At 43.3% G+C, this 19,206-nt stretch overlaps 1 protein-coding gene across 3 annotated transcripts; it reads left to right on the forward strand.

Moving 5' to 3' along the window:
* The first annotated feature begins 2,579 nt into the window (after positions 1 to 2,579).
* Positions 2,580 to 17,319, forward strand: PLIN2 (perilipin 2). Of its 3 annotated transcripts, XM_040238436.1 has the most exons (9): positions 2,580 to 2,663; positions 3,624 to 3,678; positions 3,771 to 3,966; positions 5,940 to 6,022; positions 6,826 to 7,111; positions 8,067 to 8,248; positions 9,649 to 9,783; positions 11,037 to 11,327; positions 16,920 to 17,319. In XM_040238436.1, the coding sequence occupies exons 2-9, from the start codon at positions 3,649 to 3,651 to the stop codon at positions 17,058 to 17,060; spliced, it is 1,344 nt and encodes a 447-aa protein (XP_040094370.1). In that variant the 5' UTR covers positions 2,580 to 2,663; positions 3,624 to 3,648; the 3' UTR covers positions 17,061 to 17,319. The 3 variants fall into 3 exon arrangements, with proteins under 3 accessions (XP_040094370.1, XP_040094353.1, XP_040094361.1); XM_040238419.1 differs by lacking the exon at positions 16,920 to 17,319 and having other exon boundaries at positions 11,037 to 12,117; XM_040238427.1 differs by lacking the exons at positions 2,580 to 2,663; positions 16,920 to 17,319 and adding an exon at positions 2,741 to 2,838 and having other exon boundaries at positions 11,037 to 12,117.
* The last annotated feature ends 1,887 nt before the right edge of the window (positions 17,320 to 19,206 follow it).

Here is a 19,206-nt window from a genome sequence, read left to right on the forward strand (position 1 = left end):
TGGGGCTCCAAAATCACTGCAGATGGTGATTGCAGCCATGAAATTAAAAGATGCTTGCTCCTTGGAAGAAAAGTTATGACCTACCTAGACAGCATATTAAAAAGCAGAGACATTACTTTGCCAACAAAGGTCCGTCTAGTCAAAGTTATAGTTTTTCCAGTAGTCATGTATGGATGTGAGAGTTGGACTATAAAGAAAGCAGAGCACCAAAGAATTGATGCTTTTGAACTGTGGTGTTGAAGACTCTTGAAAGCCCCTTGGACAGCAAGGCAGTCCATCCTAAAGGAGATCAGTCCTGAATATTCATTGGAAGGACTGATGCTAAAGCTGAAACTCCAATCCTTTGGCCACCTGATTTGAAGAACTGACTCACTGGAAAAGATCCTGATGCTGGGAAAGATTGAAGGCAGGAGGAGAAGGGGATGACAGAGGATGAGATGGTTGGATGGCATCACCGACTCAATGGAGATGAGTTTAAGTAAACTCCAGGAGTGATGATGGACAGGGAGGCCTGGTGTGCTGCAGTCCATGGGGTCGCAAAGAGTCGGACAAGACTGAGCCACTGAACTGAACTAAACTGACTGAAGCATTGAAAATGTCAATGAGGGGGGGGGGGGAGGGAGGGGCGGAGAAGGGGGACATAAAAATTTTGGACTTCCTAACAGTTATTTCATGGTAGTACTGTATTTTGTTTTGAATGACCTGGTATGTGTAGGAGAGGAAAGAAGACACAATATTTAGTTTTTCTTGCTGGGGGCCTCTAGATGTCTTCAGTCCTGTATGAGGGATACATTTTTTTCCATGGGTCGGTTTGGAACTTTAAATATGCACAGTATCTCTCTATCTGCAACCTCAGTTAAGTAATTAAGGTAAATGCCTTTGAGTGTTTCCCACAGTTCAAACTCTGCAGCTTGACAAACACAGCCTGCCTCCAGGCTCCTGCCTACTCACCAGCTGCCTCCTCTTGCTCTAGATTCCAGAAGTGGAGGTCGAGGACCTGACCCCACCTCTCGGTGGCACCTCCCACCTCTCCTTTCTCCTTTATCTTCCCTGGGAAAGAGCTGGGAGGCTGAGGCCTCTGGCGATGTCATCAGATAACCAGCCCACTCATCAGATAACCAGCCCACTCACTCCGGGAAAGGTCCAGAGAACCCCCTACCAGGCTTGGGGCAGTTGCACACTCACATCATGATTCAAGTCCTTCCCTTTTACACAAGAAAACACCAGGACTCAGACGCTGAAGATTTGTTTCTTAAAAAAAAAAAAAGGGCAAAGTACTCTCCCAAACAAAAACAACAGCAAAAATAAACAAAAAAAGAGCCCTTATCTCTCAAATAAAAAAAAAAAAAGTCATTTCGGGGAGTGACACTCAAGAGGGAGGGGGCTTGTGTGTACCTATGGCCGATTCTGTGAGAGTTGGACTGTGAAGAAAGCTGAGCGCCGAAGAACTGATGCTTTTGAACTGTGGTGTTGGAGAGGGACTCTCAAGAGTCCCATTCTGAAGGAGATCAGCCCTGGGTGTCCTTTGGAAGGAATGATGCTAAAGCTGAAACTCCAGTACTTTGGCCACCTCATGGGAAGAGTTGACTCATTGGAAAAGACTCTGATGCTGGGAGGGATTGGGGGCAGGAGGAGAAGGGGACGACGGAGGATGAGATGGCTGGATGGTATCACTGACTCGATGGACGTGAGTCTGAGTGAACTCTGGGAGTTGGTGATGGACAGGGAGGCCTGGCGTGCTGCGATTCATGGGGTGGCAAAGAGTCGGACAAGACTGAGCGACTGAACTGAACTCAACTGATGGCCGATTCATGTTGATGTAGGGCAGAAACCAGCCCAATATTGTAAAGCAACCATCTTTTAATTAAAAACAAACAAAAAGCTATTTTGCATAGTAAACTTAGGCAGCTATCAGACCGCAGTGATTTGGGTTTTAGTCTTGCTGGAAGAGTATATTCTCAAGGCCTTTTGGGAAATTCCAATTCAACTTTAGATGGATGTTTAAGAAACTGACTTTAAAGTAAAAAGAGCAACACAATAGCCCTCCCAACAGTTCCGTCATCCTTTAGAATTTCACAAAACGTTGGAAGTTATTTGTTTGCTATAAATAGCAGTCCAAACGCCATTGTTTCCATTTTTAAAGACAATTCTATTCCCAGAACTGGTGGAAATTAACAGGTTAGTTACGGTGAGTACCTCGCGGCAACTCCTCTGCTGCCTTTTGGTGGCTGAGTCGTTCAGTCGTGTCCGACTCTTTGTGACACCATAGACTGTAGCCCGCCAGGCTCCTCTGTCCATGGGATTCTCCAGGCAAGAACACTGGAGTGGGATGCCATTTCCTTCTCCAGGGCATCTTCCCGACCCAGGGATTGAACTCTCATCTTCTGAATTAGAGGCGGATTCTTTACCGTTGAGCCACCAGGGCCCCACTTCCTTTTACGAAACTACAAAGCCAGCGTGGGTACCCGCCGCATTTTTGCACTGGGATCCCTAGCACTCTTGATCCAGGCAGGGCCGCCTCCTACGCCCGGGCCGAGGGCCGCGGGTCACGTGGCACGGGGGCGGGCGGGGGCGGGGCGGGTATGTATTCCGGCGCGCAGATCGGTGAGCTGTGAACGCCGCACAGACTCGCCGGACCTCCTTCCTTGGGCATCTGCTGGCTGGTGGGTGCGCGCCCCTCTGCGGTCCCTGTGGCTCGGCCAATGCGTGCTTCGGGCCGGACGCTCGCCTCGCGGCGGTTTCGGGGCCCGGGCTGGGAAGGGGGCGGTGTCTGGGGCCTGCGTTTCCACCCTCCCGTTTGTTCCTTGATTCAGGCTTGCTTTTCTGCTCGCTTCCCTGGTGCGTTTGTAGCTTCTTGGTTGGGTTGGGGCTAGCAGTTTCCAATCGACCCCAGAGGACATTAGTTAAAAGAAAACGCCTGAGAAAATCGTCTTAAAGATGAATTTTGTGCGCGGACGGGCTGTTGATAACTGGCGCCTGATTTCCGCCTTCGGCGTGGTTCTCGTTACTTGTTAAATTGGGACTCTCGGCCTCAGAGTGGATCCGAAGGGGTTGGTTCTTGCCTTCCCAGCCCTGCTGCTTACCAGTGAGGCTGTTTTGTGTAGGTGTGGGCCGTTGGGGACACTAAAATGACATTTAAAAACTCCCTGAAAAGTTTCTTGATCCTTGGAGCACCTCCTTGTCCCCTGTGTTTAATGTCTCTTGAACTTGTTTCGGTTCTTTGACAAGAAAAGTTTGACTCCCCCCACCTCCACCCCAAAGTGCTCCATCTTGATCGGCCTGACTGTCCAAGATACCTTCTCCTTGAAATATCTCTCTAGTTTTTACATGCATGTTACCTGGTTAGCATTTTTGTGGAACGTTGTTTTTCTTCAAAAGGTGTCTCTAATGTCCCGGTGGGGAAAGCATTGAATTGAACACTTCAGGTTGGTATATTGTACCCGTGAGCTTTGAAGCCTTCTTTCAGGACTTGTTTGCTCAGGGGAGACCTCTGAGAGTCAGAGAGTGGGAGCAGTGCAGACTCCACTGACTGTATCTTGAATTTTGCTCGCTTGAAACCTGGGGTTGGAGAATTAATCTGGGAATCTTGTCACAGTGTTCTGAAATAAGCTTCTCTTCTGCAGATTTCTTCTTTCTCCAGCAAGAAAGATGGCATCTGTTGCAGCTGAACCACAACTGGTATGATTTATAAATAGATGTACATTCTTGATTTCTTTCCCCACCAGCCCTGTTTTGTAGAGGTTTAACTCCTCCCTCCCTCTTGGTTACAGAGTGTGGTGACCAGGGTGGCCAACCTCCCCTTGGTGAGCTCCACGTATGATCTGGTCTCCTCGGCTTACATCAGTACAAAGGATCAGTATCCTTACTTGAAGTCTCTGTGTGAGATGGCAGAGAAGGGCATGAAGACCATCACTTCTGTGGCTGTGACCAGTGCGCTGCCAATCATCCAAAAGTTAGAGCCACAAAGTGAGTGTTCATTTTGGCCTCAAAATTTAGTCCCATATAGTCATTGCGAGTGAGCCCAAAGCTGGTTTGAATAATGAAGACTGGCCTTACGCCCTGAGCTTTCATCAGGCAGGGAATCCTCAGCCTTTCCTGAGACACATACTGCCTTTTCTGAGAACTGCCAGGTGATGCTCATTGTTACAGAAGGCTTGCTTCAGAGGAATGGCAAATATGATATTAAAGAAAAAGAAATTCCCCAGAGATGTTTCTGTGTTGGCAAGTGAGATCAAACGGGGAATCAGTAAGTAAACTGAAATAACTGACTTCCTTGGGACTACACAATATACATGAACTGCTTTAAAAATAAATCAATGTACAAATTGCCCACTTAAAGTGTACCATTCAGTGGCTTTTAGTATATTCACAGTGTTGTTTAGGCATCACCATGATCAATTTTAGAACACTGTCATCTCTCCAGAAAGAAACCTCATACCACTTTCTATTTGGGATGAGGAAGAAGTCCTGGAAATGAGAGTGGTAATGGTTGCACAATATTATGAATGAACAATATTGTGAGTCCCAGTGAATTGTACACCTAAAAATAGTTTAAATGGTGAAGTTTGTTTTGTATATTTTACCATGTTTTTTTTAAAAAAGAGAAACCTTATTCTCAATCACTCCACCAACCCCCCCCCTTCCCCAACCTTAGGCAACTACTATTTTCTCTTTATAGATTTGCATATCCTAGACATGTAATCTGAATGGAGTCATAAAACATGTGGTCTTTTGTGACTGGCTAGTTTTCACTTAACATAATGTTTCCAGATTTCATCCAAATGGTAGCGTCATCTCAGTATTTCAATTCTTTTTAATATGGAATAATTTAATATTCTCTTGTGTGGATATATCATTTTCATGCATCAGTTGATGTTTGCGTTGCTTCTAACTTTTGCCTATCATGAGCAATGAATGCTAATGCAAACACTTGTACACAGGTTTTTGTGTGGACATATGTTCTTTCATATATATATCTAGGAGTGGCATTTTCCATTTCTCCACATTTATTATCTGCTTTGGAATAGGGGTTAAATCATTCTCTCAAATTATTACATCATGGACTTTTAGGATTATGGGGAGCCTTTTAGAAATCAGCTTTCCAACTCTGCTACTCCGCAAATGTTGGGCGTTGGTGGGGGAGCTTGGACTAAACTCTGGGTCTCGTTAGGGAGATCCAGGGTGCTGTTAGCACACTGTTTTCCTGGTGATAACCCCAAATATACTGCCACCTACTGAATTAAATGTAGGCAGAGATTAGACTCGGAGAAGGTGATAGCACCCCACTCCAGTACTCTTGCCTGGAAAATCCCATGGACAGAGGGCCTGTTGGGCTGCAGTCCATGGGGTCTCAAGAGTCGGACACGACTGAGCAACTTCACTTTCACTTTTCACTTTCATGCATTGGATAGGAAATGGCAACCCACTCCAGTGTTCTTGCCTGGAGAATCCCAGGGACAGGGGAGCCTGGTGGGCTGCCATCTGTGGGGTCGCACAGAGTCGGACACGACTGAAGTGACTTAGCAGCAGCAGCAGCAGCAGCAGAGATTAGACTAGCATGGAAATGCTAATTTTGAGGGTTTTCAGATACCTCATTCCCTGATTGAGGATTCGGGTGAACCCTGGCTTCTTTTAACCTTAGGGGACAACTGATGAGGAAGAGGCTTCCTGGCTACCTTCCTTCTTGGCTTGTCACTGCCTCAGCTTGCTGCTCCCCTACCCCCACCACACACACACATCCTTATTTCCCTGTCAGTAGAAGGAAGCTGCTGGAAACCTGGCAAGGATCTCCTTTCTGAACTGGAGAAACCAGACAAAGCATTGTGTGGTAAATTAAAATAAATATTTTTTGCTGTTTTTCCATAGTAAGAATAAAGGTTCAAGTTATGTGTTCACTCTTACCAGACTATTAACATTTTCACCATTTGTGATTCTTCTAGTTGCTGTTGCCAATACCTATGCCTGTAAGGGGCTAGACAGGATTGAGGAGAAGCTGCCTATTCTGAATCAGCCAACAAATCAGGTGAGCTTGGGACAAGAGTGCTGAGGCTTGCCACCTCACATTTTTTAAGTTTTATCTGTTTAATACAGACTGTTGCAGGCCGCAAACAGGCAGTACTTATTTGTTCCAACCTTGAATATATTTTTGAAAGAGTAATGACCACTCTCTTACTTCCTGAACTGTTATCATGTTGTCTTAAGAAGCAGAGACGAGGTATCCACCTTTGGGCCAGACTTTAGTCTGATCTCTGTTAAATTTGTGGCTTCCTCTCTGCAGGTGAAATTGCTTCCTTAAATCACTGAGTCTTACGTGGCATTGGATAAATGCAGAGGTGGTGAATAGAACCTTTTCTTACTTGGTATCTGAGAGCACAGCCAGTAGAATGGGGAGCTGGTTCATCTGCCTGTGTGTCAGCCTGGGGTAGTGTGCATGGTACCTGTGTCTCTACTTACAGGCATGTATGAGGGGCTCAGTAGAAGCATGTCAATGGAAAATGCCATTTTTCTCTAGAGTCCCACTTGTGCCTCACTACAGGTTCATCTAGTTTAAAACAAAGAAAGAAAAAACCTCGACAAGTTTTTTATCCATTTCCCTCTTTTGGTCTTCTGACAGCCTTTGAGTGGTGGCAGGTAGAGCATTTATACCTGTTTAGAAAATTGAGGCTCATCAACTCTCAGTTACTTGTCCAAGACCCACAACTAGAAAGTAAAAGGGCCAGATTCATCCTTTAACTCTTCAGCTATGCTACCTTAGTTAAGACCTTTCTATAGGTATCTATGCCCATGTTTCTCACCAGCCAGATGGCCTGCTTTTTTTCCCCATAGGTTGTGGCCAATGCCAGAGGGGCTATGACTGGGGCAAAAGATGCTGTGACGACGACTGTGACGGGGGCCAAGGATTCTGTGGCCAGCACAATCACTGGGGTGGTGGACAGGACCAAGGGAGCTGTGACTGGGAGTGTGGAGAAGACCAAGTCCGTGGTCAGTAGCAGCATTAACACTGTCCTTCGAAGTCGGGTGATGCAGCTGATGAGCAGTGGAGTAGAAAATGCACTCACCAAATCGGAGCTGCTGGTCGACCAGTACCTCCCTCTTACTAAGGATGAACTAGGTAATTGGATTTTTGCCTTGAAATAATGTTTTGTATCTTTCCTTTTTTGCCACGCCATGCAGCTTATGGGATTTCAGTTCCCTGACCAAGAATTGAACCCGGGCCACGGCAGTGAAAGACCAGAACCCTAACTACTAGGCCACCAAGGAACTTCTTCCAGTGTTTTGTATCTTAGAGCAATTTTTCTAAACAGCTTCATTGAGATATACTTTTATATGCCAAAAAAATTCACCTGTTTTCCTTCTACATTTTTGGTTGCATGAGCCTCACCACGAGCCAGTTGTAGAATATTTTTATCACCCCCAAAGATAAAAGTTCTGTCACCCCCGAAGAGTAAAGCTCATGATCTTTCATGCCTGTTGACAGTCAGTGTCCATTCCCCCATCCCACCCCGACTGTCCGCATGTGTGGGTTCTCAGTTGCTCAGTTGTGTCCAGTGCTTTGTGACCCTATGAGCTGTAGCCCATTAGGTTCCTCTGTCAATGGGATTTTCCAGGCAAGAATACTGGAGTGGGTTGCCCTTCCCTTCTCCAGGGAATCTTCCCAACCCAGGGATCAAATCCGGGTCTCCTGCATTGCAGGCGGATTCTTTTGTACGTAGTAACTTTTGAAACTTCTGAGAAATTAACCTAAAGAAGTACTTTCTACAAATGGATTGCCCTTTGTGGGCTACTATCTGGGATTATTAAATATTTAGTGCTTACTGTGTGCCAGGGAAGACACTCTGGTGGGAAGAGACCTGTGTCGATGACATGTCACAGTGACATGTTTTGGGTTGCCAAGCCCAACAGCAGATAGGAGCCATCGTGGGCAAAGGGGTGCATAATTACCAGATGAGTGGGTGGAATCAATGAAGACAAGATCCAAGTTAAGAGTTTAGGCCTTGTCACTTAGAGCACTTAGAGCTGTGATCCCTAAGGCTTCCTTTTTTTTCCCCCCTTCTTTAAAACTTCAGAAAAAGAAGTCAAAAAAGTGGAAGGATTTGATATGGTTCAGAAGCCGAGTTACTATGTTAGACTGGGATCTCTATCCACCAAGCTGCGCTCACGGGCCTACCAGCAGGCCCTCTGCAGGATTGAAGAAGCTAAGCAAAGAGGCCAGGAGACCATTTCTCAGCTCCATTCCACCTTCAACCTGGTGAGTACAACTTCATTTAAAGGTAGCTGAAGTGAGTTCATTTATCTCTGGGATTAGGATAAACAAAATCATAAAATCCAAGAATTTTAATCTTATGAACAAGCCAGTAGAAAAATGGGCACAGAGTGTATAGAAAACTCACAGAAAAGGAAGTATATAATTAGCTGAATACATGAAGCGGTGTTAATCTTACTCTGAGTGGTCAGATTACTGATTTCCTTTCCTGTCTGGTGGCATTTGCAAAGCTAGATTCTGTGGGCGATGGTGTAGAGGAGAGGTATACTTGTGTTTTTGCACTTCTGGAGGATTCAAGGGAAAGAGGAAAGTTAAAGAGACACCTGTGCCTGGAGCAGCTTTTCTTGTAGAAATGTATGTTCATTCAGAGTTGCAAAAGAGTGTAAACAGTGCACATCAACTAATAGACTGATTACATTGACGCATCACAAAAGACTACTGAGTAGCCTTGAAGGATTGCCAAGTTACAGAACAGCCATTAGAAACCAGTTTACTCTTGGAAGGGGAAGCAGGTGGCTGGCAACAGGGAAGAGGAAGTTTAAGTTCCTTTCTGTTTGATTATATTATACACACGTTAAATTTCAGTTGCCTTCAGTTGCCGTACCTGTGTTAAACTGGAGGGAAATTGGAGATAGTGGTTTAATAAATAAAAGGCAGTAAAGTCCTATGGCTGCTTGGCTGACTTATACATATTGATAATGAGTAAGAATGCTCTTGGGCTTCTCTGGTGGCTCAGATGGGAAAGAATCTGTTTGCAATGCAGGAGACTCAGGTGCAATCTCTGGGTTGGGAATATCCCCTGGAGTCGGGAATGGCACGGAGAAGGCAATGGCACCCCACTCCAGTACTCTTGCCTGGAAAATCCCATGGACCAGAGGAGTCTGATGGGCTGCAGTCCATGGGGTTGCTAAGAGTCGGACACAACTGAGCGACTTCACTTTCACGCATTGGAGAAGGAAATGGCAACCCACTCCAGTGTTCTTGCCTGGAGAATCCCAGGGACGGGGGAGCCTGGTGGGCTCCTGTCTGTGGGGTCGCACAGAGTCGGACACGACTGAAGCGACTTAGCAGCAGCAGCAGCAGGGAATGGCAACCCTCTAGTATTCTTGCCTGGAGAATCCCATGGACAGAGGAACCTAGCAGGCTACAGTCCACCGGGTCCCAAATAATCCGACACGTAATCTGACACGATTGAGCAGCTAACACAGGGCAGAACAGTGCTATCTCTGATACGCTATCAGAGATATGCTATCAGAGATATCTCCTTAAATACCAAGAATTTCTGTAAGAATTGATGATGGCTGGTTTACATCATAGACCTGAGAACAGGCTAATATGAATATCTATTAATAGTTGGTTCTTTGTCTTCTTCCAACATGTTCTAGATTGAACTTGCCAGGAAGAATGTGCATAATGCCAACCAGAAAATTCAGGATGCTCAGGATAAGCTCTATCTGTCCTGGCTGGAGTGGAAGAGAAGCATCAGCTACGATGATACAGATGAATCCCACTGTGCTGAGGTGAGACAACTGGGACAGGGTCATCCACTACAGATTGTGTAGAAATTCTTACCAGGCATCTCAGTGTTCTTATTATTCCTCTTAGAATATTCTTCTCTAGCAAAAGTTGAACAATACAGGATACATAAGTTGCTTGTTATATGATAGAAGCAAAAATGTGCAGTAACTTTAACAACTTACAGATAGGTGTATTGCCCCAGTCAGGACACAGCTACCTGAGAAACAGGCATTTCCCTCATAAAAGGTACAAGCTAAGTGAATACAGGTATCTTTACTGCCATAGTGGGTTTTTTTTGATAGTATAAATAGAGTTGCTATGAGAATGCTTTGTAGGAAGGGTACTAACTCAACCTTGGAGTGAGGATGGGTGACTCAGATGGTTTGCTGGAAGAGATGAGTGGTCAGTTGAGACCTAAGGAGTGAATAAACTAGGTGAAAGGGCATTAAAGGGGTGAATGTTCCAGACCGAAGAAATATCATATTGTAGTCCTAGAGAGTGGTTCTTTATCTTCCAAAAGCTATTATACACTTGCCCTTGAAAGTAACATTAATCATTTGTTTATATCATGTCTCACTTGAAGAAAGAACATTCCAGTTGCCCTACTAATGTGGAGGGTATTTTCCTTCTGTCCGGTCTCCCCTGTTATGTTTCTTCTGCTGAAGACCATGAACTTCGAAGACTCAGCAGTAGTTCAAATCCCAACTCAGCCATTTTCCAGCTGTTTTCTGGGGCATAGCTTATGTTCTACCTGTGCTGCACCTAGTCACTCAGTCGTATCCAACTCTGTGACCCCATGGACTGTAGCCCACCAGGCTCCTCTGTCCATGGGGATTCTCCAGGCAAGAATACTGAAGTTGCCATGCCCTCCTCCAGGGGATCTTTCCAACCCAGGGATCGAACCCAGGTCTCCCACATTGCCGGCATATTCTTTACTGTCTGAGCCACAAGGGAAGCCCAAGAATACTAGAGTGGGTAGCCTATCCCTTCTCCAGGGGATCTTCCCCACCCAGGAATCGAACCTGAGTCTCCTGCATTGCAGGCAGATTCTTTACCAGCTGAGCTACCTGGGAAGCTCTATGTTCTGCCTATGAAATGTGAAATAATACTGCCACGCTCAGGGATGTTGTGAGAATTTTAAAAAGTTAAAGAATCCACATGTGTGGTGTACGTATCCCAGCTGAATGTACGTGAACTAAGTCACACATACCACTGTTGAATCCACAGCTCATTCTTAAACTTGTCTTACTTGCAGCACATTGAATCACGTACTCTTGCTATTGCCCGGAACCTGACTCAGCAGCTCCAGACCACGTGCCACACCCTCCTGTCCAACATCCAGGGGTTACCGCAGAATATTCAAGATCGGGCCAACCACTTGGGGGTGATGGCTGGTGACATCTACTCTGTGTTTCGCAATGCTTCCTCTTTTAAAGAAGTGTCTGATGGCCTCCTCGCTTCCAGCAAGGGGCAGCTGCAGAAAATGAAGGAGTCTTTAGATGATGTGATGGATTATCTTGTTAACAACACACCCCTCAACTGGCTGGTAGGTCCCTTTTATCCCCAGGTGACCGAGTCTGAGAGTCCTCAGGCCCCAGGTACAGCCAGGAGGCCTGGCAGGCAGAGTAGAAAACACCCTGAACCCGTCCCTGTCAGCAGTGCACAGGGCAGCCAACCAGATGACAGCTCCTCTTGAGCTGACACACCTGCTAGACAGCTCTGAAGTAGGCAGGCAGCTAATGAGGCAAAAAGGTCTCCACTGTAGTCATTTCCAACTGGCATAAGAGCTGTAAAGTTTCTGCATTAGTGCATAAGTTCTGTTACTTGAAAGAAAGTGAAAGTGAATTTGCTCAGTCGTGTCCGACTCTTTGCGACCCCGTGGACTATAGCCCACCAGGCTCCTCCCTCCATGGGATTCTCCAGGCAAGAGTACTGGACTGGGTTGCCATTTCCTTCTCCAGGGGATCTTCCTGACCCAGGGATTGTACCCTGGTCTCCTGCATTCCAGGCAGACACTTTAACCTCTGAGCCACCAGGGAAGTCTGTTACTTAACTGGCTGGAAAGAAAAGAATAATAGAGTGGTCAGAGTCTGTCTAGAAGTTGCACATGTTTCAGGGCGTTTATGGCCTCATTCTTTCGCTACTTACTGTTGCTGTCTGTACTGAATAAAAGCACCTTCATGTAGGCTGTTTTATGAATTGGGGTCTGCTCTGAGCAGGCCTCAACTCTGGTTTGTCTCACAATGCATGCTTGTGTACCCTGGGTTTTTTATTTTTTCATAAAGAAGTGCCTCCTTTGAATTCAATAAAATTCACTGCAGAATAGATCGGTTTTATGCTATGTGTTACATGTGCTTTTTGTGTGGCATTCTTGGAACTGCTTCGCCTCCTTGACAGGGTTTTTAATACATATGAAGTCACATGGCCTGGGGGCAGGGGTCAGTTGGTATAAACATTGGGAGACCAACGTTAAAAATGGAATGTTTGATAACAAAACCTAATGTTCCTTTAAGAATGGTATTAGGTGGTGGTGGTTCCTTTCATTTGACTGTTTACTGGACCCCTGAAAGCGTGTTTTTAAACCAGTAGAAGGAGGTACATAAGTACCTGACTGCTTTGCTGAAAAGAAATCAGCTGAGAGGAAGCACATGAGTGACTGTTTGCATCAGTCTCATGTAAAAGTAGCAGCATTTCTTGCTAAGGGGTCATCTCACATGTAAGGAATGAGATTGTTCAGTATCCAGTCCCAGCTGGACTTAAGGTACCATGTTGTCACTTTGGTAGAAAGGCACTAACCTCAGTGGTGGGTGAGGTACCTTTAGAAGACCACATGAAGATAATTAGAAAAAGGAAGACTTCGAACCCCCTGTAGAAAGGAGTTCCTACTACCTGCTGCCTAGGGTGTTCAGGCTTCTAATCCCCTTAGTGTGGGTTGATTATGTAGGAAATATAGACCTCCTCATAACAAAGCTGCAGTATGCCAAACCTTTTCAAAAAAAGCCAATCTTAGAACTTGTGAAACAGAGCTAAATACTGAAGGCCTGACCTGCCCTTCAGCAGAACCGAAGTCTAAGTCAAAACTTGTCTCCTTTTTCTGTCCTGCTTTTCCCTGTCTCCCCATGAAAACAAGGAAGCAGCATATAGCTTTACGTGCACTTACGTGAATGAGCTCTCAAACCTTACTAAGTTAAAGAACTAATTTTTTTCCCCTTGAGGTAGCTCCGGGAGTCAGTAGACATGTGAGCTCAGTTGGAGGGGCTCCCTGAGATACTTGAAGTGAAGGAGCTTCTGGTTTCTGGAAAAGTGGACTGGCATGATTGATGGGCTTCCAGGGTGGAGCCAATCCATGCCCTCACCTGCCTGTCCCTAATGAGTGGCTTTTCTAGAGAATCTACCTCTTAAATTTTTTTTTCTTTTTTAGTCCAAATTGGACAGGACCCTGCTATCATTTGCCTCAGAACTCCAAGGGTGGTATTTTATGGCTGATTGTGATTGGTCGGAAAGTTCATATATTGGAAAGTTCATATACTACAGCTGTACACAGGCTTCCTTATATGGAAGGTAAAGTTTCTGGTTCCCCTTCGTAAGAGTAATAGTACCTACTGAATTGCCTATGAAAAGGAGACAGATCTCAAAGCTGTCCTAAGTGAGCAAGACAGAGTATAAAGCAGACTTCTCTTAGCTTCTGGAGGAACACCACCGACTTTGCTTTTCCCACGAGCACACTGACATGGTTTTGTCTCTCTGACTTTGTGTCTCAAGTTTGTGCCTACATGCATGTCATTTTGTTGTCTACATGTCTCAAAATGCATGGTGTCCTTGCTTTATTATTGGATAAACTAGCAGTTTTAGTTTAACAGACCTTTCCCCAAGGACGACAGTTATTTTGAGGGGAAAAAATACTGACTAAGCCTAGATGGTACAGAAAAGCCCAAATGAACATTTTGGCCAACCCAGTATCTTCTCCCATTCAACAGGTTGCTTTTTAATTTTGTTGAAAGTTTCCTTCACTATGCAAAAGCTTCTTAGTTTGATTTGGTCCCCATTTGTTTACTTTTGCTTTTGTTGTCATTGCCTAAAGAGACAGATCAAAGAAAGTAAGTAATACTAAGACTGATGTCAAGGAAACACAGGCATGTGTGTTAGTCACTCAGTCGTGTCTGACTCCTTGTGACCCACGGAGGCTCCTTCATCCGTGGAATTCTCCAGACAAGAATACTGGAGTGGGTTGCCATTTCCTTCTTCAGGGGACCTTCCCTACCCAGGGATCGAACCTGGGTCTCCTTCACATCTGAGTCACAGTTATTTACTATTTCAAAATCAGTCTGTTTTCGTGACTCTGTGTCATGTCTATGACACTGCATGTACATACATGATTACCAGCAAGTAAAATTCCTCCAGATACTGTTTTATTTCTGTAGTAGCCCCACCTGCAGTGCCACCTTCTGGAAAATTATCTTAGTAAATACCAAGAAGGTTTATGAATGAGTGCTGCCCTCATATGGTTGTATGGTGAACAACCTGCAAAAATGATGAACAACCTGCAAAAATGATGTCACTCCCTGAAACCCTGGCACAGTCACTTGGTTTTCTTGAATGTCTTTGCAGGGAGGGACTGTTATTATCTCATTTGTTTCATAGTAAGCATATTATTCCAAGTTTGGTCCCAGAATGCCTGATGGGCAAGAGTCTCCTCATATTCCTTCCAAACTATAATTTTTTATGTCAGTGAAAAGGAATTTATTCTATAAATCTGCAAAGTGATTTCTCTGTGCCACATTTCTGAAAACCCTATGAAGATGGTCAAGCACAACCACTACATTCTTTTTTTTTAAATAAAAAAAAAAAATTTGGCTGCTCCATATGTCATGTGGAATCTTAGTTCCCTGATTAGGGATCAAACCTGAGCCCCCTGCATTGGAAGCACAGTGTCTTAGCCACTGGACCACCAGGGCAGTCCCAACCACCACATTTTATATTAAACTCACCAAATAAATTTGATAGACTATGGCTACTTCTTTACTCCCCCACCCTTTTCTTTCCCAAGCCCACCAAATAGGTTTTGGTGATGGTCAAAAATAATGAAAATTAGATACTCTGACTCATTCTGGATATATGGAAGGTGAATTATTCATATGATTCTCCCAAACATCTTACGGACTAGAGCCCCCGTTTTTGGTGGTGGTGGAGGTTTTTTTCCTAACCCACAAGTGTGGAATCTCCAATCTTCTGCAAAGAACTCTACCTTAGGCCAGTAGTTCCTGATCTGTAGGTGACTTTGGAGGTTTATGTGTGTGACAGGGTGGTATTTAAGAAACTAAAGAGAATTAAAGCTACTATTTATTGAGTACATTTTACAAGCTAGGCCCATACAATCTTTACTCCTCACTTGGCACACAATCAATTAGGAATTTTCCTCACTTGACAGGTGAGAAAACTGAGATTGAAAAGAGACAAGTTAAAAAAAAAAAGTGAAAAAAAAAAAAAAAAGAAAAGAGACAAGTGGCAGAGTAGGGATTTAGTCCAATGTGTTACAGATGTCAAAGTGCTTGTGTTTTCCATTCTAGCAATCTAACCTCTGATAGGAGAAAACTCCCGCTTGCTTAGGACTCAAAAAATCCCTCTCTATTTTCTTGTGTTGTAGCTTCCTGTTCTATTCTACATTTATTAAAACTACTGGTAGTGGATATTAAAGTACACATTTAATAGAAATAGATCGGAAGAGAGAGCTGAGCAAGGTACATCTTTTAACTTAAAAAGAATAAAATTGCAATTGACTTGCCTGGCTGATGCCCTGCCTCAATTTATCAGTATTGTCATCAATGTATCAGTGTTGTTGGCTTTTGTGGGTGTCAGGTTGGGTATAATTTTTGCGAAGTGAAAATTCATGAAGATCTGGAGTGTAGTTTGATCTTCCCAAACTGCCTCAGGAATAAATAGTGGAAGTCTTTTTACCTCAGTCTGGACTGTCCTCTGAGCACCTGGGTTTTTAGGGAAAAGTGCAGTAAGGGCCACAGACAGCCAGGTAAGAGACCCAATAAAAAGAAAGATTCTCTCTTCATGTATTTTTAAAAACTATTTTAAAAAATATTGTGGCAAAAGATACATAACATAGGGCTTCCCAGGTGGTGCTAGCAGTAAAGAACCTGCCCGCCAATGCATAAGATATAAAAGACTTGAGTTCAATTGCTGGGTCAGGAAGATCCCCTGGAAGAGGGCACGGCAACCCACTCCAGTATTCTTGCCTGCAGAATTCCATGGACAGAGGACCCGGGTGGGCTAAAGGGTCTATTGGGTTGCACAGAGTCAGACACAACTGAAGTGACAGCACACATGCATACGTACCATCGAGTTTACCATCTTAGCTCTTCTTAAGTGTACAGTTCATTGGTATTGAGTACATTTGCAGTGTTCTGCAGCCATCACCACTACCCATTTCCAGAACTATATCATTATCCCAAGCATAAAGGTTGAACCTATTAGGCGCTAACTCATTCTCTCTTCCATCTGTTTTTTGATGGGTTTTTGTTGTTGTTAGTTATTTTGTCTCCGTTAGGTAATCAGCTAGATTTTTTTCCTCTACTATCAAGATTTAGCCTTTAGTAACTTATTATACCTTTTCTGTTTCTAGTCATCTGTTAGTTAAGAAATACTGCTTTGCTTATCATAATTGTATGTAAAGTAAGAGTTAATTGAACTTCTTATCCCTAAAAGCCTTCTCTATGCAGACAAGAGCTAGGGCTTTGTGATGGCTGTTTCAACTATTCAAAACCTTTTGCTTCTTCAGTTCCTAGACATTTTCCAAACTGTTTATAGTATTGGAAATCAGAACATGGAAAAGTGGAGTATTATTGTTTTTAGGAGAATAATAGATGAATAATCAGAAACGCTTCATAGCTTGTAATTTCAAAAGCTTTCATTTCATATGTTCTACCACTAGTTGGTTTCCTTGTAAAGAGATGTTTCTTAGTTATAATATGAATGAATTGTGGGGATAAGACTATAAACATCTTCAAGAAAGCATCGTTTTCGAGAAAGTAAAGTTCATGTATTAATTTGTGTTTCTAAGACTCACCTGGAATTGACCGTTCATTTCTTTAGTGTTTGGTTTAATATCTAAGGTTTTTTTTTTTTACAGGCACTTGATTTCAGTATCACAGACTTCACATCTGAGACTGATGAAATTCCAGATATTATAGCTTTGGAAGAGGAGGATGGACCAAATCATTCTCATGCTAATGGCCCTGAGCATTCTCAGGGCAAAATGTTGAATAACTAACAAGAAAAATCTCCACTTGCTGAATACACAGTTTGTGTCTCATTAAACTTCCTGTTTGCTTGTGTTCATTCCTGTGACTTTAGGGATTAATTGTTAGGGGTTAATCTCTTTTTTTGACTACTTGGTCTTAATTGTAATGAAACCCTGATTGACCCAATCTTTTGTAACAGATTCTAGTTCTGCATTATATATTATTTTATATAATTCTTCAAAGTTTAATAATCAAAATGCCTATAATAAAAAATGGGCTCTTGAATCAGTGTTTTTTTTTTTTTTTTTTTCCAAACTGATATATTGGACTGTTTTCTTTTCCTCCTCGAATTCATTCCTGTTTCTTCTGGTAACAGCACCTTTATGTCTTTTGGCTGGGGGAGAAGGGGTTGTCTCAGTGGGTCTGTTAGTCAAGGATTATTTTGTTTTCTCTGGCCTGGGGGTAGGCATATGACTAAAAACAGGTCAAATGAGAGGAAGCATATTGTGATGGGTAAAGGCTCAGACTCTGGGTTCTAATCTTGGCCCTGTCACTTATTAGCTATATGACTTTAAACTTAGTTTTTCTGTACCTCAAGTTCCTCATCTGTAAGGATAATAGTAAGGATAATTGTAGGTTTATTATGAAGCATAAACATTTGGAAAATCTTAGGGCAATGCCTGGCACAGAACAGCATTACATAAGTATTAGTTAAGAAAATTGTACAAACAATGGTTAGCCCAGTATTGAGGAACATCCCTACTGTCTAGACTGTAATTCTGAAATACCCTTTCCCACTAGAGAAAGCAGTACGTCTTGAAGAAATGGCTGATTCCAGGTCTGGGGCAGGAAATGTACAAAATGAGCCTTGAACTTCTTGCTATTTCAGGTAGAAAAGAAGCTGATTTGAAGAAGTTCCCATTGACTAAAGATGGAACAATCTGAACTTCAATAAGAATAATTGCAGTAGATTGAATATTTGATGGTGTTCACATTTGATGGGATTCAAAAATATCATTATATACACACACACACAACCTAATAACCTAATTGGTCACTTTCGGGGGATGATAGCAAACCAACTCATTATCTTGAAAACTGGTAAATAAAATGTAAGAATCAAGAGTTTATCCTTCTTTATGTCTTCACTCCTAGGTAAACAAATAGTAAATGAGGGAAAACGTCTCTCATAAAAGTATTCCTATTCCCTCTGACAAATGAAAAAGAAATTGGTATCTTAGTTGGGACTGCTATTATCAATTACCTTAGACTAAGTGGTTGAAACAACAAATATTTATTTCCCACAGTTCTGGAGGCTGGAAGTCTGAGATCAGGGTGCAGCAGAGTCAGGTTTTGGTGAAGGCCCTTCTGGGTTGCAGAGAGTTGGCTTCTCGGTGTATCATCATGTAGTGGGAAGAGCAGAGACAGGAAGCAAACCCTCTTGTAGTTCCATTCATGAGGGCTTTACCCTTATGACTGCATCTAATCCTAATTGCATCGCAAAGACCCAACCTTCTAATACTATCACATTGAGCAACAGGGTTTCAACATACAAATTTTTGGCAGGGGGACACAAACATTCAGCTCATAACAAATGGTAAATTAGAATTTCAACATTTTGCAATCATCTGTGAATTATGGATCTAGGCACTTAGCATTAATGCCTGTCAATGGTGTAAACAGATATTGCATACTTTCTGATGAAGAAGCCTACTCCAACCATCATCTAGTCTTACCAACGGCATCATACATGAGTCTGGTCAATCCTCTGGAGCCAGGTGTCAATTTGAAGGGAATACAGAGGACAGGGACAGTGGGACATGTTGAACTGTATCATGAGGATACAATCAGTGAAATCCAGACCAGGGAAAATTATTCAGGTCAAGTAGCCCTGGTTCTTCAACAGATTACTTGTAAGGAAAGGGGGAGGGGAAATGAAAAAAACTGCAATTAAATTATATTATTGAAAACAGGGATTTTCCTGGGTGTTCAGTAGCTAGGACTCCATGCTTCCTAATGCAGACAGCCTGGGTTCTATTCCTGGTCAGGGAACTAGATCTTACATGCTGCAACTGAGACCAGGTACAGTCAAGGAATTAAAAGGACTTACAAAATTAAAAAAAAATGTATTATTAAAAACAAACAAAAGGATACATACATCCCAACTTTCAGTAG

The sequence above is a fragment of the Oryx dammah genome, unplaced genomic scaffold (genome assembly GCF_014754425.2).
Source record: "Oryx dammah isolate SB20612 unplaced genomic scaffold, SCBI_Odam_1.1 HiC_scaffold_1, whole genome shotgun sequence".
Lineage (NCBI taxonomy): Eukaryota > Metazoa > Chordata > Mammalia > Artiodactyla > Bovidae > Oryx > Oryx dammah.